Below are 20,577 nucleotides of genomic sequence, written 5' to 3'. Positions count from 1 at the left end.
GGTGAACTGAAGTCAACGTGTTTGCTGTCTCCACTTATTTTACAACATTTCACCTGTTTTCCAGGTATGTATAACCATAAAAGCACACCGGAGAGAATCTTAATGTTGTAGTAATGTCCTGGGTTAACAGAATTTACTTTTAGGCCGAATTTGAGAATAATGAGCATCTGAAGAATGAAAAGTTTGATCCTTTGATGTGGCGACCTGAACCTTTAATGGCGGACGGGCACGTTTTGTCTTCTGTTGTGTTGTTTAGTGCTAGGTGTTTGGGCATCACTCCACCAGTATTTTTGAGTAGGTTTGTATGTGATTTTGGGCTGGCTCCATGTACTATTTTGATGTACTGTAGGCTATATTGTCGTGCTGCTGGGTGTAGAGGAGTGGGTAATGATGGCACGACAAAGTAAAAATCCAGGTTAGTAGGCTTTACTGGCAACTCGGTGGATAATAAGCCGTCTTACAGGTCAGGGTGCAGGCAAAACATAACAGTACTTTCTGGTTATTATAGTTCACAATTATTCTGTCACTTTGGTTCTCTTGTACTGGCACAAACGGGAGACGATCCGTCCGTGCTGCTGTTCTCTGGGAAACCCTAATCACACTGAACTAGCAACAGCACACAGGTGTAGGGTGTAGGTAATGACAGTGATGGGGTAACTCAAATCTACAGGTAACAGATCCCCGTGTTACACATATTCCCAGGTAGGCACATAAGAAGGTGTCACACAGTCACAGGGCTGCACTGCCCATCACAACAATATATTGTGGAAAGAGGAAAACTATTTTGGGGAAATTGTTTAAAACCATGCTGGTACAATCTGTAAATATGGTCAAGGGTGTTACTGTTACTGCTACTGTTTACTGAGTCCTTGATGCTTTTAGCATCTTTACAGTAAAATGCACTTCAGCTGCAAGCCAATTACCAAACCGAATTTGGGAAGTGTTAACATTAATGTGATGGGATTGACACAGATGAGACAGGTGTTTCTGTTTGAGTGTGAAATGGATCAAAATGATGGCAGAGTATTGTTATTGTATTTGGTTTATAGTTTTTTATGAATTTTGGAGGTTTTATGAATAAGGAGATGTGACTGAAATGTTAATATGAATGTAAATGTCTAGATAGACAGAGAGCCAAAGTGCAGTATTAAAAACTGAGTAATAGGTTATAGTATTATTGAATGCTGGGTAAAATTGTATAAATTAAAGGACAGTACAGCAGTAGTCTGGGATCACTTCACTTTTCGGGTTTGTAACCGGTCTGGAGCGGAAACCACAAAACGTCATGTTGTAGTACTCAAGGACTACAATTTGGCCGGAACTATCCACCGGAAACAGTTTTAACCCAAAATAATTCCCCTGCGCTCAAGGACATACTTTTATGGCCTACCTAATAAACTCCTCGATGCGGAGTAGTTTTGCTTTTGAAAAATTAGTTTGGTATATACATGTTTTAGTCCAACTTTTAGCGACCGGCAAAACCACACTAGGCTACTCGAGCATTTTAATAGGGATTGGGGAAACAAACGGTGGGAACCAAATCAAAGCGACGCCGCTTCTTCTAGTGGTTTCCGCGCTTTAGGCGGAAACCAAACGGTCTGTTGTGAACGAACACCAGGCTCTCTCCCGGGAGAAAGCCTGGTAGGCGAGGTTAGTACAGCAGTAGTTAGATGTCTGATGAGGGAATTTATTGTAATGTGTTGATTGTGAATTAATATAGCCATGAGAGAGGGTGAACTGAAGTCAAAGTGTTTGCTGTCTCCGCTTATTTTATAACATTTCACCTGTTTTCCAGTTAACATATATCTGTCTATCAATTAAATACCTCAATTATTCTTGTGAAAAATGTATGATGTACCTTAAGTAACTTCCTTGTAAATAGGACCTATTGTTTGTTTATTAAATACATAATGATTTAAATAACACAATTATTCGTGTGTAAAATGTATAATGTACCTAATGTAACTTGTAAATATTGTTTATTAAATACATTTAAATTATCTAAAAATGTAAAACGCGTCTGTAATACAGTATATATCTTCAAGGTTTATGGTTTCTTTATTAAGTCTTCTGTACAGTTTGCTGAGTAATTTTATTTGTAGCAGCATTAATAGTAACTAGATATTAATAGAATCAATGACACATAACCTACTGTAATGACGTCACACATAATCAATCATGATGACAATATAATCTTGGGCATTTTACTCACTGCAGTGTGAGTGACCGAATGTTGTAGCTTTCTGACTTTAGAAAACTAAATCACGATGAGTGTCCACTCACTGGATTCCTAATCCCTCTCCTCTCCTCTCCTCTCCTCTCCTCTCCTCTCCCCCAGACCCCCGGTCCTCTGCGTGAGAGGACCCCCTCCGTGGCAGACTCCATGGCAGAGTACTTTGATGCTCACGAGGTGATTGTGTGTGAAAGCTCCTCTGACAACGAGGCTTCTGACGAGTCTGGACTTAGTGACATCACAACGACCACCACCAACTCTGAGCCTGATGAGGGACATGGTGAGATTAATGTGAGGCAGTCACAGTCGCAAGATCACTTTACTTCTCGAATCTTATCTCCAACAATTATCAGAACTCCCGCACCCTATTTAGGACAATTGAACAGGTAGTAGGAGCCCCCCAAAACCCCAACCTACAAGCCTCCCCAGAACGATGTGAACAATTTCTCAGTTTTTTCACTAACAAAATTAACTCCATTAGATCTCAATTGATGAACACACAGTCTGTACCAGCAGTGCCCATTCAATTTGTTACAGTAGCTGCCTCTCCACTCACCTCCTTTACCCAAATATCCATGGCTACTCTCCTGGACATTATTGGTCATATGAAGCCCTCTTCTTGTCCCCTAGACATTATCCCCACCACTCTCCTCAAAGAGATTTTACCCACTGTCGCCCCCCACATCCTGTCAGTTGTCAACAGCTCCCTTTCCTCTGGCTCCGTCCCTCCATACTTTAAAATGGCTCTGGTCTCCCCATTTCTTAAAAAACCCAACCTTGACCCCTCCTCTCTGACCAGCTATAGACCTATATCAAAGCTTCCCTTTCTTTCGAAAGTCTTAGAGAAGGTTGTTTTTACCCAGCTGGTCACCCACCTGAGTGGAAACAACCTCTTTGAAAAATTCCAGTCAGGTTTTCGGGCCCTCCACAGCACGGAGACGGCCCTCCTGAAGGTTGTAAACGACCTCCTCATGGCGGCAGACTTAGGTAAAAAACTAAATCACGATGAGTGTCCACTCACTGGATTCCTAATCCCTCTCCTCTCCTCTCCTCTCCTCTCCCCCAGACCCCCGGTCCTCTGCGTGAGAGGACCCCCTCCGTGGCAGACTCCATGGCAGAGTACTTTGATGCTCATGAGGTGATTGTGTGTGAAAGCTCCTCTGACAACAAGGCTTCTGACGAGTCTGGACTTAGTGACATCACAACGACCACCACCAACTCTGAGCCTGATGAGGGACATGGTGAGATTAATGTGAGGCAGTCACAGTCGCAAGATCACTTTACTTCTCGAATCTTATCTCCAACAATTATCAGAACTCCCGCACCCTATTTAGGACAATTGAACAGGTAGTAGGAGCCCCCCAAAACCCCAACCTACAAGCCTCCCCAGAACGATGTGAACAATTTCTCAGTTTTTTCACTAACAAAATTAACTCCATTAGATCTCAATTGATGAACACACAGTCTGTACCAGCAGTGCCCATTCAATTTGTTACAGTAGCTGCCTCTCCACTCACCTCCTTTACCCAAATATCCATGGCTACTCTCCTGGACATTATTGGTCATATGAAGCCCTCTTCTTGTCCCCTAGACATTATCCCCACCACTCTCCTCAAAGAGATTTTACCCACTGTCGCCCCCCACATCCTGTCAGTTGTCAACAGCTCCCTTTCCTCTGGCTCCGTCCCTCCATACTTTAAAATGGCTCTGGTCTCCCCATTTCTTAAAAAACCCAACCTTGACCCCTCCTCTCTGACCAGCTATAGACCTATATCAAAGCTTCCCTTTCTTTCGAAAGTCTTAGAGAAGGTTGTTTTTACCCAGCTGGTCACCCACCTGAGTGGAAACAACCTCTTTGAAAAATTCCAGTCAGGTTTTCGGGCCCTCCACAGCACGGAGACGGCCCTCCTGAAGGTTGTAAACGACCTCCTCATGGCGGCAGACTTAGGTAAATCCTCCGTCCTCGTCCTCCTAGATCTGACCGCAGCTTTTGACACAATTGACCACTCTGTCCTTATCGACCGTCTGGATAAATGTGTGGGCATTACTGGCTCCGCCCTAAATTGGTTCCATTCTTATCTGAGCGACAGACATTTCTCTGTTCGCATTGGCGAGTCGACCTCGTCCAAGGCCCACTTACATTGTGGCGTCCCCCAGGGATCAATTTTGGGTCCCATCCTCTTCTCCCTTTACCTACTCCCTCTGGGAAACATTATTCGGGCTCACAACATAAATTTCCACTGCTATGCTGATGATACGCAGTTATATCTACCCATCAGCCCTGACGACAACCTCAGCATAGCTAATCTCCACTCCTGTTTAGCCGACATTAAACATTGGATGACCAATAACTTTCTCCAACTGAACAACGCAAAGTGTGAAATTATAATGTTTAACCCGCCCCAAGACCCAACTCCTATAATAAATAATTTGGGCCCACTGCTCCCTAACCTACAACCCACGGTCAGAAAATTTGGGTGTATTTCTTGATTCAGACCTCTCCCTTGAACCCCATATTAAAAAAGTTGTCCAAACCTCATTCTACCATCTCAGGAATATAGTCAAAATTAAATCCTTTCTATCCACCCCCGACCTGACAAAAGTCATCCATGCATTTATCTATTCCCGCCTCGACTACTGTAATTCACTGTACTCTTGCCTCTCCAAAAAATCCATTCACCGCCTCCAACTTATCCAAAATGCAGCTGCCCGGCTTTTAACTGGTACCAGAAGATTCGACCATATTACACCTATTTTAGCCGCCCTACACTGGTTACCCATTTCTTTTAGAATTGATTTTAAAATTTCACTCATCACATACAAGGCCTTATCCGGCCTCGCACCCTCCTATATCTCCGACCTACTCGACCCCTATGTGCCATCTCGGACTCTCAGATCCTCAGGTAAAGGTCTCCTGACCATTCCCACCTGCAACTACATCACAAGAGGTGAACGGGCTTTTGTTTTCAGAGCACCTACGCTTTGGAATGCTCTACCCGAAGAAATAAGACTAGCGGATTCTCTGCCCCGTTTTAAATCACTGCTAAAAACACACCTCTATAGAGTTGCCTTCAACCTTTAGCACTCGAGAGTTCTTAAACTATGTTTTTATTGATTGGCTGTTTTTTCATATATTCTTATTCTCTTTGTCTATTGCTGATGTTTTTATCGTTGTATTGATAATGCTGATCTACTTTTTTTATTTTTCTTATTGCACCATTGCATTTTCTGTCAAGCACTTTGTGACTTTGTCTTAAAAAGCGCTATACAAATGTTGTTATTATTATTACTAGAAGCTGCCCAGCGTCTAGTCGGCGACCTGGCCAACTCGGGAACGATGTAAATAGGGAATGAATGCCCCGCCCTTTAATGCAAACCCCATTATACCTGTTGTCATAGAACCCGTTTTGACCATCTGTTTGCCTGTGTCCATTTATGCCCATATATGGAGATATCTGTTATCTGTCTGTCTGTCAGCGTCCATTTTATGTCCATATATGGAGATCACTGCAGATATAGTTCTGGGTCCATTTTATGCCCATATGCCCATATATGGAGATATCTGTCTATTTGCGTCCATTTCATACCCATATATGGAGATCTCTGTATCTGTCTGTCTGTGTCCCTTTATGCCCGTATATGGAGATCTTTGTGATTCTGCGTAAATTTTATGCCCATATATGCCATTTGCGTCCATCTTATGCCCATTTATGGAGATCTCTGTATCCGTCTGTCTGTGTCCCTTTATGCCCGTATATGGAGATCTTTGTGATTCTGCGTCCATTTTATGCCCATATATGCTATATGGAGATATTCAGAGATTTTTTGTTGACTCATGTGGCGTACGTGATGTCAGAGCCTTTTATGAGTGATGTCACAATGAGTCAGCGCTTGCGCCGATTTCCTCCGGAACAGCCTGATGTCAACAATCAGCTCCGCATAAGGATATTCCGAACGTTTCGGGCCGGTTTCGGAAAACCGCGCGTCGAAGCTGGGCCGCCCTTCCCAGCGTCTAGTCGGCGACCTGGCCAACTCGGAACAATGTAAATAGGGAATTTATGCCCCGCCCTTTAGGACCCGTTTTGACCATCTGTCTGCCTGTGTCCATTTATGCCCATATATGGAGATATCTGTATCTGTCTGTCTGCAATCCATTTTATGCCCATATATGGGGGCATTCATTTTATGCCCATATATGGAGAACGCGCGTGCCCGTGGGACGAACGGTATATGGAGAACGCGCGTGCCCGTGGGACGAACGGTTCTCGAGATACGCGGATTACATACATACATACACACTCACAGAGATTTTTTGTTGACTCATGTGGCGTACGTGATGTCAGAGCCTTTTATGAAGTGATGTCACAATGAGTCAGAGCTTTCGCCGATTTCCTCCGGAACAGCCTGATGTCAACAATCAAGGAGATTTACAGACACACAGACAGACAGACAGACACGCAGAGACTTCTCGCATTTATAGATAGATATTGGGTCATAATGAGGTGATTTCTTCGTACAATCCTACATTTGAACTGACCGGTAAAATCATGCACACCACTATATAATTCCAGCAACCAGTAAAACTGAAATACTGGATGCTGCTGCTAATAATGATGATAAAAACATGCACAGTGCATTTTAGCTGTGACAGCTGTGTACATAATAATATTAGCCTACTTATTTTAGTTTGCAGGCATTGACACTAAGGGTTGCCTACCTCCCCCTGGCAGGTTAAAAAAAAGGTTGGGCTGGTGGAATTTGCTATCGGGTTGCCCAACCAGACAAGTGCTTGTTTGAGAGGGGAAGCAAAGATATCTGTCTAAACACCTGAACATGGCCAGAGTGCTCGGTCTTCTGATCTGTGCTGTCATTGTTGCTACACTTAAAAATATAAAATAAGTCATGTTATTAGTGTTATGTTGGTCATCTTTTTATCGCACAGCCCCAGAAAGTACAACAAATAAATGTTAAATTGAACCGTAATTCTAATTCAAATGTTACCTTAGCCTACAGGGGTTGAAGTTCTCAGTCCTGGGGACTGATTTCAGTCTTGAGTATTCCATAGGGGCTATTTCTGAGATCAGTGCAGATCTTCAAAAAATAAATAAATAAGGGAGAGGTGTAGCAATGGCCGTGGCATAAATGACAGCTGTCAAAATGCTAGTCAAGTGATCTCCAAACTAAAAAGCAGTTATAATTTCAAGATAAGAGTATTTGAATTGGCCAGACTAGCAATAGAATACAACAGAACTTCAGAAGATACTTCTATAAAATGAAGCATGGATTGGCACACACATTCAATGAAGGCAGTTCAGAACTTCAGGAAACACCTCAAATATTGGTGTGCACTGCACGTGCCATTTTTCAAAGATCACATAATGGGACTTGGTCTGAAAATAAATTTCAGTCTTGGGATTTTGTTTTGCTTTAACCCCTGTGTATGTATCTTCACACATTTGGGGCTGTATATGAATAGTTTGAAAACAAGGCTCTCACTTATGTTCTGTTTTCAGAATCAAAAGAAAGTTTGCACTGACATCGCCAAGGTCACTGGCCATACCTGGAATGGTCTTGAGGTCAGAGTGAATGTGACCATCAAGAAGAGGAAGGCAACGGTACGTAGAAACACATCCACATGTCTGCTTGCTTATCTTCTGATCTTGATCTTACTCTTATATTCTGGTTCAGATTGAATCAAACTGATTGTTTCTGGGATGAGTTGGGTTGATGGTGGCTTAAGGAGTTGAGTTTTCTTTGTTGTAGATTCAATTGGATCCCACGGCCCCGCAAATGATCATCCATGCCCTGAGCGTGTGGCCTCATAACACGACTTACAAGAACAGTAAGTTCAACGCTGTAGCACGAGCTGAGTTTTCTTTGTTGTAGATTCAATTGGATCCAACGGCCCCGCAAATGATCATCCATGCCCTGAGCGTGTGGCCTCATAACACGACTTACAAGAACAGTAATTTCAACGCTGTAGCACGAGCTGAGTTTTCTTTGTTGTAGATTCAATTGGATCCAACGGCCCCGCAAATGATCATCCATGCCCTGAGCGTGTGGCCTCATAACACGACTTACAAGAACAGTAATTTCAAGGCTGTAGCACTTAAAGATCTTTAATCCCTTCTAAAGAGTAGGACTTATTTATACTATGTTGCACAATGGTTTTGTTTGACAAAAATAACATTTTTTTAAGCTAATGAAACGCGTGCTATGGATTGTAAATCGAGTTTAAAGGCACCAGCAGATGGAGTCAGTAGTTGCTTCCGGTTTGTAAGGATGGGACGACATGTTTGCTCTGTCAGTCATTTAATTGGCACTATGCCTGTCTGTCAGAGTGACTGAGTATAATCCAGTGGAGGATCAGATAGACCCAGCTCTAGGAACACATCCACATGTGCCTACACCAATGGGCAACTCTGTGCCTCTACGTGCAAATGGGGACCTAAATGTTTGGAATTTAATTAAGTACCTGCAATCTCTCTCTGAATATGTTGGATTGACATTGACATCTTTGCTTACAGTCAAGCATGGAAATCTGAAGTTTGAACAGATTGTAACCATTGCTCGTGCCATGAGACGCAAGTATCGGTCCACTGCAAAGGACCTCTCTGATATGTTATATTGTATATTTATGTATGTATGAAAATGGCATTCCACTTTGTAATGAACAAGCAGACAAGTATTAAATACACAAACAGATCATCCACTGTACTATAAAGCAGGACACAGCGCACCCCCCCTATAGATTCACAAGCTCAAGTACCCTATTCATAGCCTACTTTAACACCTAGGTTTCCAGCGGTGACTGCATGTTCATGTGTCGATGTGTGTGTCCTCATACATGGCTCTATTACTGTGGTAATAGTGTGGTGTGTAGGCTATACTGTTTGAGATTCGTTCAAAGCAAACTTTGTTTCTCTACTGCATTATTTTGTGGAAATTGCTGTCTTGTGAGGTTTCCAGCTGCTATTGCAATGGTGTGATTTCAGTCTCTTATAAGGCCTATCAAGTCACAAGTGTAATCTGCTGATCATAAAAATTGTGAATTGTCATTTACAGCGGAAATGACTTGCAGAGGGGGAGATTGCAAAAGTGCGTCCAACGCATTCAATGGGTTTGGTGGAGGTGACCTGATTGAGGTGAGTTAATCATTTTATAATGAACGATGACCTTTACTTGCCCGGCGGGCAAGTGCCTCTTAGCCTTAGTGTCAACCCCTGGTTTCAATAGACATTGCAGCAGCATTATAAAAAAGCACATACAAATACATTAATACAACATTACACAGCCTAACAGCAGCGGTAACAGATCTTTCGCCTGCTCGGCCGTTCGCCCGCGGCCGTTCCGCCGGTCTTACGCTCACCGCACTTATTTAAAAACTTGGGTTTTAATGTTACGACACCCTGGGCGAACGGATTGGTATTGGCAACAGCATACACAACCTGTCAGCCTCTCAAGGCATATCCATGCAAAATAGCCTCCAACACATGTACTTTGTTTTCTTTTGTCTTTATGCCTCAACGTTTTCTTAATGAACATTGTTAAGCCTGTGTTTTCTCCAGGTACAGTGGAGGCTCTAGATGCCCACCAAGTAAACGAGAGTAGCACAGAGGTGGAGAGTCCACACCCTACCCTCAGGAGGACAAACACCTCCGGTGTGGACGGATGCCTTATCATAGGACTGAGGAGAGCTGCTCTAGCTGGACCAAAGTGAAGGTAATGATTCAGCGGAAGATGTCTCATGTAATGGTACTGTAGATAAATATTGGCTTTCATATGGGGTGAAAAGTTGGTCAAGGGGGAGTATTACGGGAGTTGTTAAAGTGACATAGCATGACAAAGAATGCTCTCATTACATTGCTCTTCCAGCCAAAATGGTTGTGAAAAAACAATAATATGAACCTACTCTCAAAATCTAATCTGTTTTTGTGGTAGCTGAAGCAAACGTGCCCGAAGAGAGAGTGGAAATGGTAAAGGGGAATGAGTAATTGTGTCACTGTACATTTGCACATTTGCACCTCTGCAGTTAACCTATCCCAATCTGGGAACCCAATCATAACCATTAGGAACAATGGGTGCTTTTCATATCATGTATTATAAGTACTGTGTTCCAAAAATAAACAAATTATCTCTGACAACGAGAAAACGCTAATTTTAATGCTGCCAAATTAATTACATTTTGTAAACGATACAGAGCCAGCTCCCCGAGACAGTTTGTATTCATTCATATTAGACAATGTTAATGACCCCGGGAACCAGGGGATGAATGAGTGACGTCAGGACTCTTATGTTTATTTGTTGTCATATACAACAAAGTATAAATCAAGTATACAACTTGTTGTTCCCAGGAGTCCTACCCCTGGGAGACATTTACAACTTGAAGCTCCCGCTGACAGGAGGAGGCATGATGAGTGTGGCCCTTAATGGCATGCCCGTCTGGAGGAGTCTGCTCAGGAACATTACAGTGCTCTGCGACGACAGTGCCAAGCTGCAGGTATTCACAGGGGCTTCAAGACTGAAGTTTTATTTTGTCGCACGCTTTGACAGGTCGCTGCGCAATAGACCGTTTGTCAGCCTTCTGATTGGTCCCTGAGACTCCCTGACTGGCCAACCAGAAAAAAACATTCACTTTTTGCTATCGGGGGTGGAGTTTGTGCAGTGGAGAATGTTAAATGTGGCTTTCAAAACTGTCCGCAGTGCGCGACACGGCGATCGCCCGGTACGGCCGTGATCTCGCTCATCATAATGAATAAGCTTCAACAAACTAGTTCACATGGAGCATATCAATGGTCTAAGAGTCACGATTGGGTACATATATTTTAAATGGGCAGAATTACGAAAAGCCAGCCTATTATGTGAGGTTAGGATTATAGTTCTGTCCTCTTCCTACCCAGGATGCAATGCGCGGTCTATTCTCTTTCTGATCCAGAGGATTAAACTAATTAAAACATTTATTTTCGGGGGGAAAACTACTGTTTTGCTATGTAATTACTGTACCTTTTTCTTCCCTTTTTATTAATATCACGTAGATGTGTTTTTGTGGTACTTTATATAGCTGTAATGAGGCTATGAAGGGAAAAAAAATCCCATCCACTACCACTATAAAAGAATCTGCAAAGAGGATTCTGTCCCACTGGGATTAAACAAATTAAAACATATATTTTCGGGTAAACCCCCTGTTTTGCAATGTAACTACTGTACCTTTGTCTTCCCTTTTTATTAATATCACCTAGATGTTTTTCCTTTGGTACTTTATATAGCTGTAATGAGGCTATGAAGGGAAAAAAAAATCCCATTCACTGCCACTATAAAAACAATCTGCCCAGGGTCAAATGTCCTATCATAGTAACAGGGCAGAATGGGGCGGGATTTGCAAAAGGGTTTATTAGGGGGCAGAAAGCAACACTCTTTACAGCATATTCTGGATTGGAATCAGGGCATTAACCAAAAAGTTGAAAAGTCAACTCAGTCGACTTCATTACACAAGTCGACTCCCTCCAGGGAAAGTTGAAAAAAAAGAAAAAAGAAAGGATTGTTATTATTCAATGATGCTGGTTACAGTGGAATCTATAATATTAACATCATAACGACGACAAAATCACGATAAAATCGACTTCAACTCAACTTCTGAGTCGAGTCGACTTGGAAAAATCACAAGTTGTTAATGTCCTAATTGGAACGAATCCTTTTAGTTTAAGATTAGACTGCGTGTTTCAGTCTAAGAGTGTTTGGCCCTTGAATGTGTGCACTGTACACACCCCGTAGTTTATAAAGACGCAACCTGTCTGTACAACTACAGTATATGAAGTGAAATGTTAGTGTGACATGCTCTGCACACCGTGATAACAATATTTATACCAGTAAGACTCCCTAATCGGGAGATAAGCGACCGTAGGTGGCTTATCTCCACAAATAGGGCAAAGATTTGTTTTGCCCAAATCTTCCTGATCCATGTTGATGACATGAGTGTAGACATGCTGTGTAGTGATATTCGTGATTTTAGGGCAAAAACTGTTGGAGCAGTGTCCAAAAATGCGTTTTAAAAATGGGCCTGAAGGTGGCGCTAGAATAGGGCCATGTGAGAAATGAGGGGTGGGGTCTCCGCGTTGCCTTGGCGGACGAATAGGTACCGGCCCCGGCTCTCCCGGACGCTCCTAGCCCGAGGTACGGCATTTTATGTGCGCTGCAGTGGCAGGGGGTCCTCCACTGGGGGCGCCACCACTTTTGCATCCGTTCTGGAGCACCAGGAGTCGGTGGTCCCCGGGAATTCCCCGTGAGCAGCCCCGTTGGGGTGGTCATTTGGTCGTTTTTGCACATTTGGTCATTTTTTACATCTGGGGGTCCCCCAGGGACCTGGGGGTCCCTGGGGCTCCGGGGGTCCTTGGAGGTTGTAGTTTGGCAGGCAAGGAGTGTGTGTGTAAAATCTGGCATGGATCGGGTCAACGGGTGCGGAGATATAAGCAGGGAAAAAGTGTGACGTGTGAGCACATTTGGTCATTTTTTACATCTGGGGGTCCCCCAGGGACCTGGGGGTCCCTGGGGCTCCGGGGGTCCTTGGAGGTTGTAGTTTGGCAGTCAAGGAGTGTGTGTGCAAAATTTGGCATGGATGGAGGCAACGGTTGTGGAGATATGAGCAGGGCAAAAGTGTGACGGACTCACAGACAGACAGACAGCCCGGGGAGGTTTTGGTAGTAAATGCGACCTATGGTCGCAAAAATAAAACAAAGTAATACAAGTAAAACAGTTAGCAGCAATTGTATATTATTATTCAGTTTGTGATAGGACAGGTTCTGACCATTGACTTAAGGTTGAAAATAAAATACTCAGTATTAGATTTTCAACCATGTTCTGGTTGAAAGTTTCATCAACAGTTCGCATCACAATTCTAACAAATGACTCCACGATTCTTGTCTTCCCGTTTACCAGGTTGTCGCCCAAACCGATGATTCTCATCACACTTCTTCGCTGTGGACATGTATGCTGTTTACTTCAAATTCAAGTCTGAGTCCTGGAACACAAAACCGTGAGCCTTACAAGGGCGGCACCATCCTGTACCGTGCTTTCACAGCCATGTTCCCCCTCAACTACTCTGAACTCAAGCACCTGGTGTACTGAGGAAGTGCTCCTTTATAGACCCAGATGGACATGAGCAATGCTTTGTGCTGAGACAGTCATCAAGTCAACACCAACAACATTGTGTTTAATGTCATTGGTTTGGACAATACCCACACTGGCCACAACTTAAAATTAGGGCGATGGGTGCTCCAGAGATCAACAGTTTCAGCGCTACATTCACCTCCTCTGGTTGTGAGCAGCCCTGTGGAAGATAGCCAACAAAGTCCAAGGTCAGCGATGAAATCCCCTGGAAAATTCCTGCAGCCAGTTTGTTGGAGAAACTGAACAGCGAGAAGAAGATGGCCTTGTTGTGGCCAACAGTCAGGGTGATACACCTTGAAGTTGTCGATGACATCATGGAGCATCAACACCGGGCATCGACCACACATGGGAGCATCACCAATGGGAGCATCACCAAATGGGACACTCACTCCAGCAGCACACGAGACCACATACGTCACAATCAAGTTGCTCCTCACGCACACCAACAGAATCAGGAAGGGAATGACAGTGGAGCTTCCAATATACACCGCCGTTTTCTTCCCATACATAGTCTGGAACCACTGCCAGAAAGGGATGGTCAGGGCAGTGGTGAGCATGATGACCAGTAAAATGTTCTTGAAGTGATCTCTGAAGCCCAGAGTATAGCTGCAGAGCAGCGCAAAGTTTGCACTCAGGAACCGGAAGGCCAGTGCGTGGAAGAAGGTGGCCAAAATCAGTTTGATGTATGGTCCATGCCCCATAACCTTCCTTACGCCCTGGAAAAAGGCCTGCACTGTGACTGGGGAGCACAGGATTCCCTCCTCTCTCTCACTCCAAGGAACAGAATGATGGTGCAGATTATGCAGATGGCGGAGATGGTACGCGAGGCAATCACATACGCATGATCCAAGGAGGAAGGAGAGTTTGTGGTGTTTGTTGAAAGAGAAGAGAATTTAGTTTTTCCGAGACATTCCGGGTGATGCACGGCGTGTCGGCCTTTCCGACCCGGGTGACCCGTGGTCACCATGGTAAGCACGTAGCGTACCATCGAAAGTTGATAGGGCAGACACTCGAATGACACGTCGCCGCCGCGGAGGGCGGGCGATTGGCCCGAGTTTATCCAGAGTCACCAAAGCGAGCGAGGCGCCGCCCAGCGAGGGTTTTGGATCTGATAAATTGTGCAGAGCAGAGCAAAGTTCCCACTCAGGAGCCAGAAGGCCAGTGAGTGGAAGAAGGTGGCCCAAACCAGTTTTATGTATGGTCCATGCCCCATAACCATCCTTACGCCCTGGAAAAAAGGCCTGGACTCTGACTGGGGAGCACAGGATTCCCTCCTCTCTCTCACTCCAAGGAACAGAATGATGATGCAGATTGCGGAGATGGTACCCAAGGCAATCACATATGCATGATCCAAGGAGGAAGGAGAGTTTGTGGTGTTGGTGGAAAGCAGAGAGGAAGAATTTAGTTCCTCCGAGACTACGGATGACGCACAGCGTGTCGGCCTTGCCAATGATCTGCCCCTGCACGGCTGCACTGATCACAAGGCCAGGACCTGAACGGTAGACTTCTACGTATTGGCCGAGTCTCTCCCTCTGCTCTGAGCTGATTAATCATGGCCCCAATTCAGATAATAAAACCCACAAAATAGAACCGAGGTCCTATTCCATTATTCCTAGCTGCAGTATTCAGGCGACTAGGGCCTGCTTTGAACACAATTCTTTTCAAAGTAAACGCTCCGGACCCACAAACAGGACCATGGAAGCACCGGAGAGATCCAGCCGAGCCACGTCTAGTAGGTATACTTGCAGGAAGAAGGCCAAGACACATGCGGTGATCTCCTGAGGCGCTGCGCCAATGCCATAGTGAATCGAGAAAGAGCCTATCAATCTGTCAATCCTTTCCGTGTCCGGGCCGGGTGAGCTTCCCCGTGTTGAGTCAAATTAAGCCGCAGGCTCCACTCCTGGTGGTGCCCTTCTGTCAATTCCTTTAAGTTTCAGTTTGCAACCATACTTGCAAACATACGTCACAATCAAGTTGCTCCTCATGGAACCCAACAGTTTACTGATGACTGACAGCTCATTAGTTTTGCAATATTTTATTATCATCTAAACAACGAGCTTTGAACGCAAACGAGTAACATTGGGGAGCATGGAGCATCGACCACACATGGGAGCATCACCAAATGGGATGGGAGCATCGACCACATGGGAGCATCCAAAAATGTCTTCACATTTTAGCATCTACTGTAATAGTGGGAACTTGGCATGTTGTTTCTCTCTTCACACTGCTGTGAAGTTGAAGTTGAGCTTGAATAAGACACTGAAGTCACTGCAGACCGTGATGATTGGGAGGAGACCAGTGGAGGTCAGTCAGTGTCATCACAGGCACACACACAAACCTCCCTCTGGCAGGGTCTCTGACTGTTAAGAGGACTTTGTGGCCTTGTTGTCCTGGAGTCGTTCCTCGTTGTTTAAATGACAATAATAAAAAAAGCAAAAACGAATTAATATGAGGGTGATCGGTGCTCCAGATATTAAGAGTTTGAGCACTACATTCACCTCATCGGGTTGTGAGCAGCCCCGTGGAAAATATCCAGCAAAGTCCAAGGTCAGTGATGACATCCCCTGGGAAATTCCCACAGCCAGTTTGTTGCTGAAACTGAATATGGAGAAGAAGATGGCCTCGTGACCAACAGAGTCAGGGTGATGCAACTTGAAGTTGTGGATGACATCATGGAGCATCAACACCGGCAACAGGTTGGCCACCGCAACACTCACTCCAGCAGCACACGAGACCACATAGGTGACAATTAAGTTGCTCCTCATGCTCACCAACAGAATTAAGAAGGGAATGACAGTGGAGCTTCCAATATACACTGCCGTTTTCTTCCCATACATAGTCTGGAACCACTGCCAGAAAGGGATGGTCAGGGCAGCGGTGAGCATGATGACCAATAAAATGTTCTTGAAGTGATCTCTGAAGCCCAGAGTATAGCTGCAGAGCAGCGCAAAGTTTGCACTCAGGAACCGGAAGGCCAGTGCGTGGAAGAAGGTGGCCAAAATCAGTTTGATGTATGGTCCATGCCCCATAACCTTCCTTACGCCCTGGAAAAAAGGCCTGCACTGTGACTGGGGAGCACAGGATTCCCTCCTCTCTCTCACTCCAAGAAACAGAATGATGGTGCAGATTATGCAGATGGCGGAGATGGTACCCGAGGCAATCACATACGCATGATCCAAGGAGGAAGGAGAGTTTGTGGTGTTTGTTGAAAGAGAAGAGAATTTAGTTTTTCCGAGACATTCCGGGTGATGCACGGCGTGTCGACCTTTCCAATGATCTGCCCCTGGACGGCAGATGGTCCACTCATTCCAATTACAGGGCCTCCAAAGAGTCCTGGATTGCTATTTTTCGTCACTACCTCACCGTGCCGGGAGTGGGTAATTTGCGCGCCTGCTGCCTTCCTTGGATGTGGTAGCCGTTTCTCAGGCTCCCTCTCCGGAATCGAACCCTGATTCCCCGTTACCCGTGGTCACCATGGTAAGCACGTAGCGTACCATCGAAAGTTGATAGGGCAGACACTCGAATGACACGCCTGAACGGTGGACTTGTAGGTACTGGCCGAGTCTCCCTCTGCTATGAGGTGATTAAAATAACAAGGGCGGAGTAGGGCACATGGTAGCAGGTCTGTGGCAGTACAACACCAGGTACCAGGCTGTGTTGCCACGTGCGAAGGCTGGAACACACCATAGCAGGAAATAGTTCACTACTAAAAATGGAGTTGATATCCCAATCCATGGCAGCATGCGTCCCATTCGTGTCCGCGGACTGCGCGAGACTAGGAATCCTACTATGGGGTTCATTACTGCAGCCAACAGGTAGCCCACAAACAGCACCATGGACGCTCCGGAGGGATCCAGCCGAGCCACGTCCAGCAGGTACACCGGAAGGAAGAAGGCCAAGGCACAATTGGTGATCTCGTGAGGTGCTGCGCCAATGGCATAGCACAGTTTACTGACTGACTGACAGCTCCGGCTTCCCAGCGAGCCCTCCACCTGCACATTCACAAAATTCGGTAAATTAATAGTTCGATCGTCATCAAACTAGACAAATTCATAGACGGTTATCACAATATGAGGAAAATACTGTAGATGGAAAAGAAAAACTGGGAAGAGTCTTGGCAGAAATGTTTTTCACAAGTATGAGACATGATCAGTTTGTCCTTTTATGCCAATATCGATGGCCTAAAACTAAAGGGATTCTATTGTATGGGCATTCCCAGATATGTGCTTAAAGGAGTAGTTCACCCCCAAAATTACTTTTTTTCTATTTATTACTAACACCATGTAGACTTGAGTAGACTTGAGTTCAATAATATGTTTTGCTTTTTGTTGCATTCCTCAGACAAAAGTTAGATTACAATAAATGTACCCCCATTGTTTCCGGATGGGGACCCCAATGCATTCTGGTCCCCATCTGGAATCAATGGAGGTACATTTACTATAATCACATGATTTTTTTCTTAGGAATGTGACAAATACAAAAATATATTGGCATGAGTAATCAATAGAAATAAATGTTATTTTGGGGGTGAACTACTCCTTTAATATTGACTAGACCTACTCCACTCCAGTAGTAACTAAAATTCACACCGACAGTAGATGATGACTTTTGTTCTGTCGAGAGATCCACCTGACATGGCTTTAGAGCTCAACTTGCCATTCAAAATAGTATTCTTTCTTTTTTTATCTGGGAGAGAAAGTGGGCTGTGTGTGTGTGTGTATTAGAAATCATTACTATGAAATGTTACAATTAGTACATCAATGTGATCATATCTGTTATTTGTTTGGCTTGAGTTTATGATTTCCACATTTTTATTTTTATCCCATACGTTACACCTTTGGTTACTTTCTTAAGATTCTGGACAGTATTTGTCAGTTCCATAATAAACATGCATTTGTATAAAGCAAGCATACTCCCATGTTGATAGATTATTTAAAAGTTGAACAAAAAAATCTGTTTAAGGTAGGTTTAGAACGGATACAAAATGTGATTAATTTGCGATTCATCATGATTAACTATGAACAATAATGCTATTAATCAGATTAAATATTTTTAATCGATTGGCAGCCCTAATTGGTACGCATTATTCTTGTCAAGAAAGACCTGATTTTTCACATTCCATCCTGAATGGCTAAGATTGGCTTTCAAAGTTTGCTGGAGTGGCCCGTTCTGAACAAAAAGACAGATTCCTGGCTACAATAAGCTAGGTGGCCTGGTGGAGGTCGCCAAATGATATCAAATATGATTATTTTGGAGGGTACATTTATTGTAATCAAACTTTTGTCTGAGGAATGCAACAAAAAGCTAAAAATATTATTGAACTCAAGTCTCCATGGTGTTAGTAATCAATAGAAAAAAAATCATTTTGGGGGTGAACTACTCCTTTAAGCACATATCTGGGAATGCCCATACAATAGAATCCCTTTAGTTTTGATACATTTGATTTCTCTACCTAGCAGGCAAGTATCCTCTTCTCTCTAGCTCAGCCTAGTTCTGAGGCCAGCTGTCCCCCCATTGTCATCACTATTGATGAGGTTCGCAAGGTGTTTAAGAGCATTAAGGTGAACAAGGGCCCTGGGCCCGATGGTATTGACCCTTGCACCTTTAAGGTCTGTGCTGATCAGTTGTGCCAGGTTTTTCATTCTCTGTTCTGTCACTGTCCTTACCTGCTCTTCCTGCTATGTGGTTAACATCATGTCTTGTTCCTATTCCTAAAAAGAACAATGTGTGTAATAGCCTCACTAACATGAGACCTATTGCTTTAACATGCCACATCATGAAGTGTTTTGAAAAGGTTGTGCTGGGCCACCTAAGAGCAGGTGGCTCCCTATGTAGACCCCTTGCAATTTGCATACAGGAAGCGTGTAGGTGTTGATGCACTGATTGTTTAGCCTGACTGCAAGCGTCAGACTCTATCACACACTTGTGCAGTCTGGTTTATTAACCAGGCTACTGATTGTTATGTTACATCACATGTACACTCACCTTCAATCATCTGCCAGTTCTGTTAGGGTAATGTTTTTTGACTTTTCTAGTGCCTTCAATACTATACAGCCACATATTCTAGCTAATAAATTGAGGCAGTATAAACTGCATAATTCAACCATCACCTGGTGCATGAAATATTTAGTGCCTCGACCTCAGTTTGTTAAGCTAGATGATGCAGTATCAGATGTCATTTGGACAAAAACTGGAGCCCCTCAGGGAACAGTTTTAGCTACTTTCTATTTGTCGTCTATACTGCCGATTGTAGGCACAGTGAGGCGAAGTGTCACATGCAGAAATTCTCTGACACTGTTCTTATTGGTCTCAACAAGGATGACGATCGGGCCTATAAAAAGGAAATCGATCTATTAGTTCGCTGGTGTGATAACTTTCTACTGCTTAATGTAGAAAAGACCAAAGAGCTAGTTGTTAACTTTTGTAAAAAGAAGGTGCCTATTTCACCTGTCATCATTAAAGGGCAGGAGGTAGAAATAGTCCAGTCCTATAAGTATCTTGGTGTTCACTTGGACAGGAAGCTGGACTGGAAGATGAACACAGATTTTGTGTTCAAGAAAGCTCAGTCTAGACTTTTTCATTTGAGAAAGCTCAGATCTTTTGAGATCAGTACTCAGTAGGTCACTTCATGTTTTCTACCAAGGTATCCTTGCTAGTGTCCTCTTTTATGCTGTGCTCTGCTGGGGGGGCAGCATCACGGCCGATGACAAAAACCGGATCAATAAATTGATTAAAAAGGCTGGCTCAGTGATTGGCCTCCCTCAGGATACTTTGGATATCACCATAGCCAAGCGAATGAGGACCAAATTGAACACTATTCTTTCCTTCGAAGGCCATCCTCTTTATAAGGTATTTAAGGACCTGCGTAGTAAGTTTAGCAACAGGTTCTTGATGCCTATAATCTCTACTGAGAGAATGAAGAGATCCTTTGTTCCTGCTGCTGTTAGATTTCTTAACGAACACGCTAGCTTTGTTTTGGGAGGGTGTTATATTATGTTATTTGTAAAGTCTGTTATTGTCACTTGCTGTGTATTGTATGTTTGTTATATGTTGTTATTGTTACTTGTGTATTGTATTCACTCTGGTGGCAAAACATGTTTCCCCTCTGGGACGAAGCAATAAACCCATACCATACCAGAACCTTGAAAGAAACAGTGAAAGTGTAAATCAGTGCTGAAACT

General features: G+C 43.9%; 2 protein-coding genes across 8 annotated transcripts; one reads left to right on the top strand and one right to left on the bottom strand.

Annotated features, from left to right (window-relative positions):
* LOC308292417 (large ribosomal subunit protein uL11-like) lies at nt 1–13,354 on the top strand (the record flags this gene model as incomplete). Of its 7 annotated transcripts, none has more annotated exons than XM_080734739.1 (10): nt 1–64; nt 2,339–2,513; nt 3,300–3,474; nt 7,747–7,848; nt 7,997–8,075; nt 8,761–8,862; nt 9,317–9,378; nt 9,802–9,955; nt 10,588–10,733; nt 13,166–13,302. In XM_080734739.1, the coding sequence occupies exons 3-8, from the start codon at nt 3,463–3,465 to the stop codon at nt 9,817–9,819; spliced, it is 375 nt and encodes a 124-aa protein (XP_080590865.1). In that variant the 5' UTR covers nt 1–64; nt 2,339–2,513; nt 3,300–3,462. The 7 variants fall into 7 exon arrangements, with proteins under 7 accessions (XP_080590865.1, XP_080590866.1, XP_080590869.1 ...); XM_080734740.1 differs by having other exon boundaries at nt 2,339–2,524; XM_080734743.1 differs by lacking the exon at nt 8,761–8,862 and having other exon boundaries at nt 9,299–9,378.
* Nucleotides 13,355–13,413: 59 nt separating this feature from the next.
* On the bottom strand, nt 13,414–20,355 carry LOC308293145 (uncharacterized protein; the record flags this gene model as incomplete). The annotated part of the gene is made up of 3 exons (XM_080735579.1): nt 16,987–20,355; nt 15,976–16,440; nt 13,414–14,289 (listed from the first exon to the last, which is right to left on the bottom strand). Exons 1-3 carry the CDS (start codon nt 17,230–17,232, stop codon nt 13,414–13,416), a joined length of 1,587 nt encoding a protein of 528 aa, XP_080591705.1. The 5' UTR covers nt 17,233–20,355.
* Between the last annotated feature and the right edge of the window lie 222 nt (nt 20,356–20,577).

Source organism: Nannobrachium achirus (assembly GCF_963921795.1).
Source record: "Nannobrachium achirus genome assembly, chromosome: 10".
In the NCBI taxonomy this organism is placed as follows: domain Eukaryota; kingdom Metazoa; phylum Chordata; class Actinopteri; order Myctophiformes; family Myctophidae; genus Nannobrachium; species Nannobrachium achirus.
The sequence above is the reverse complement of the archived record's forward strand: the minus strand, read 5'-3'. Positions and strand labels throughout refer to the sequence as shown.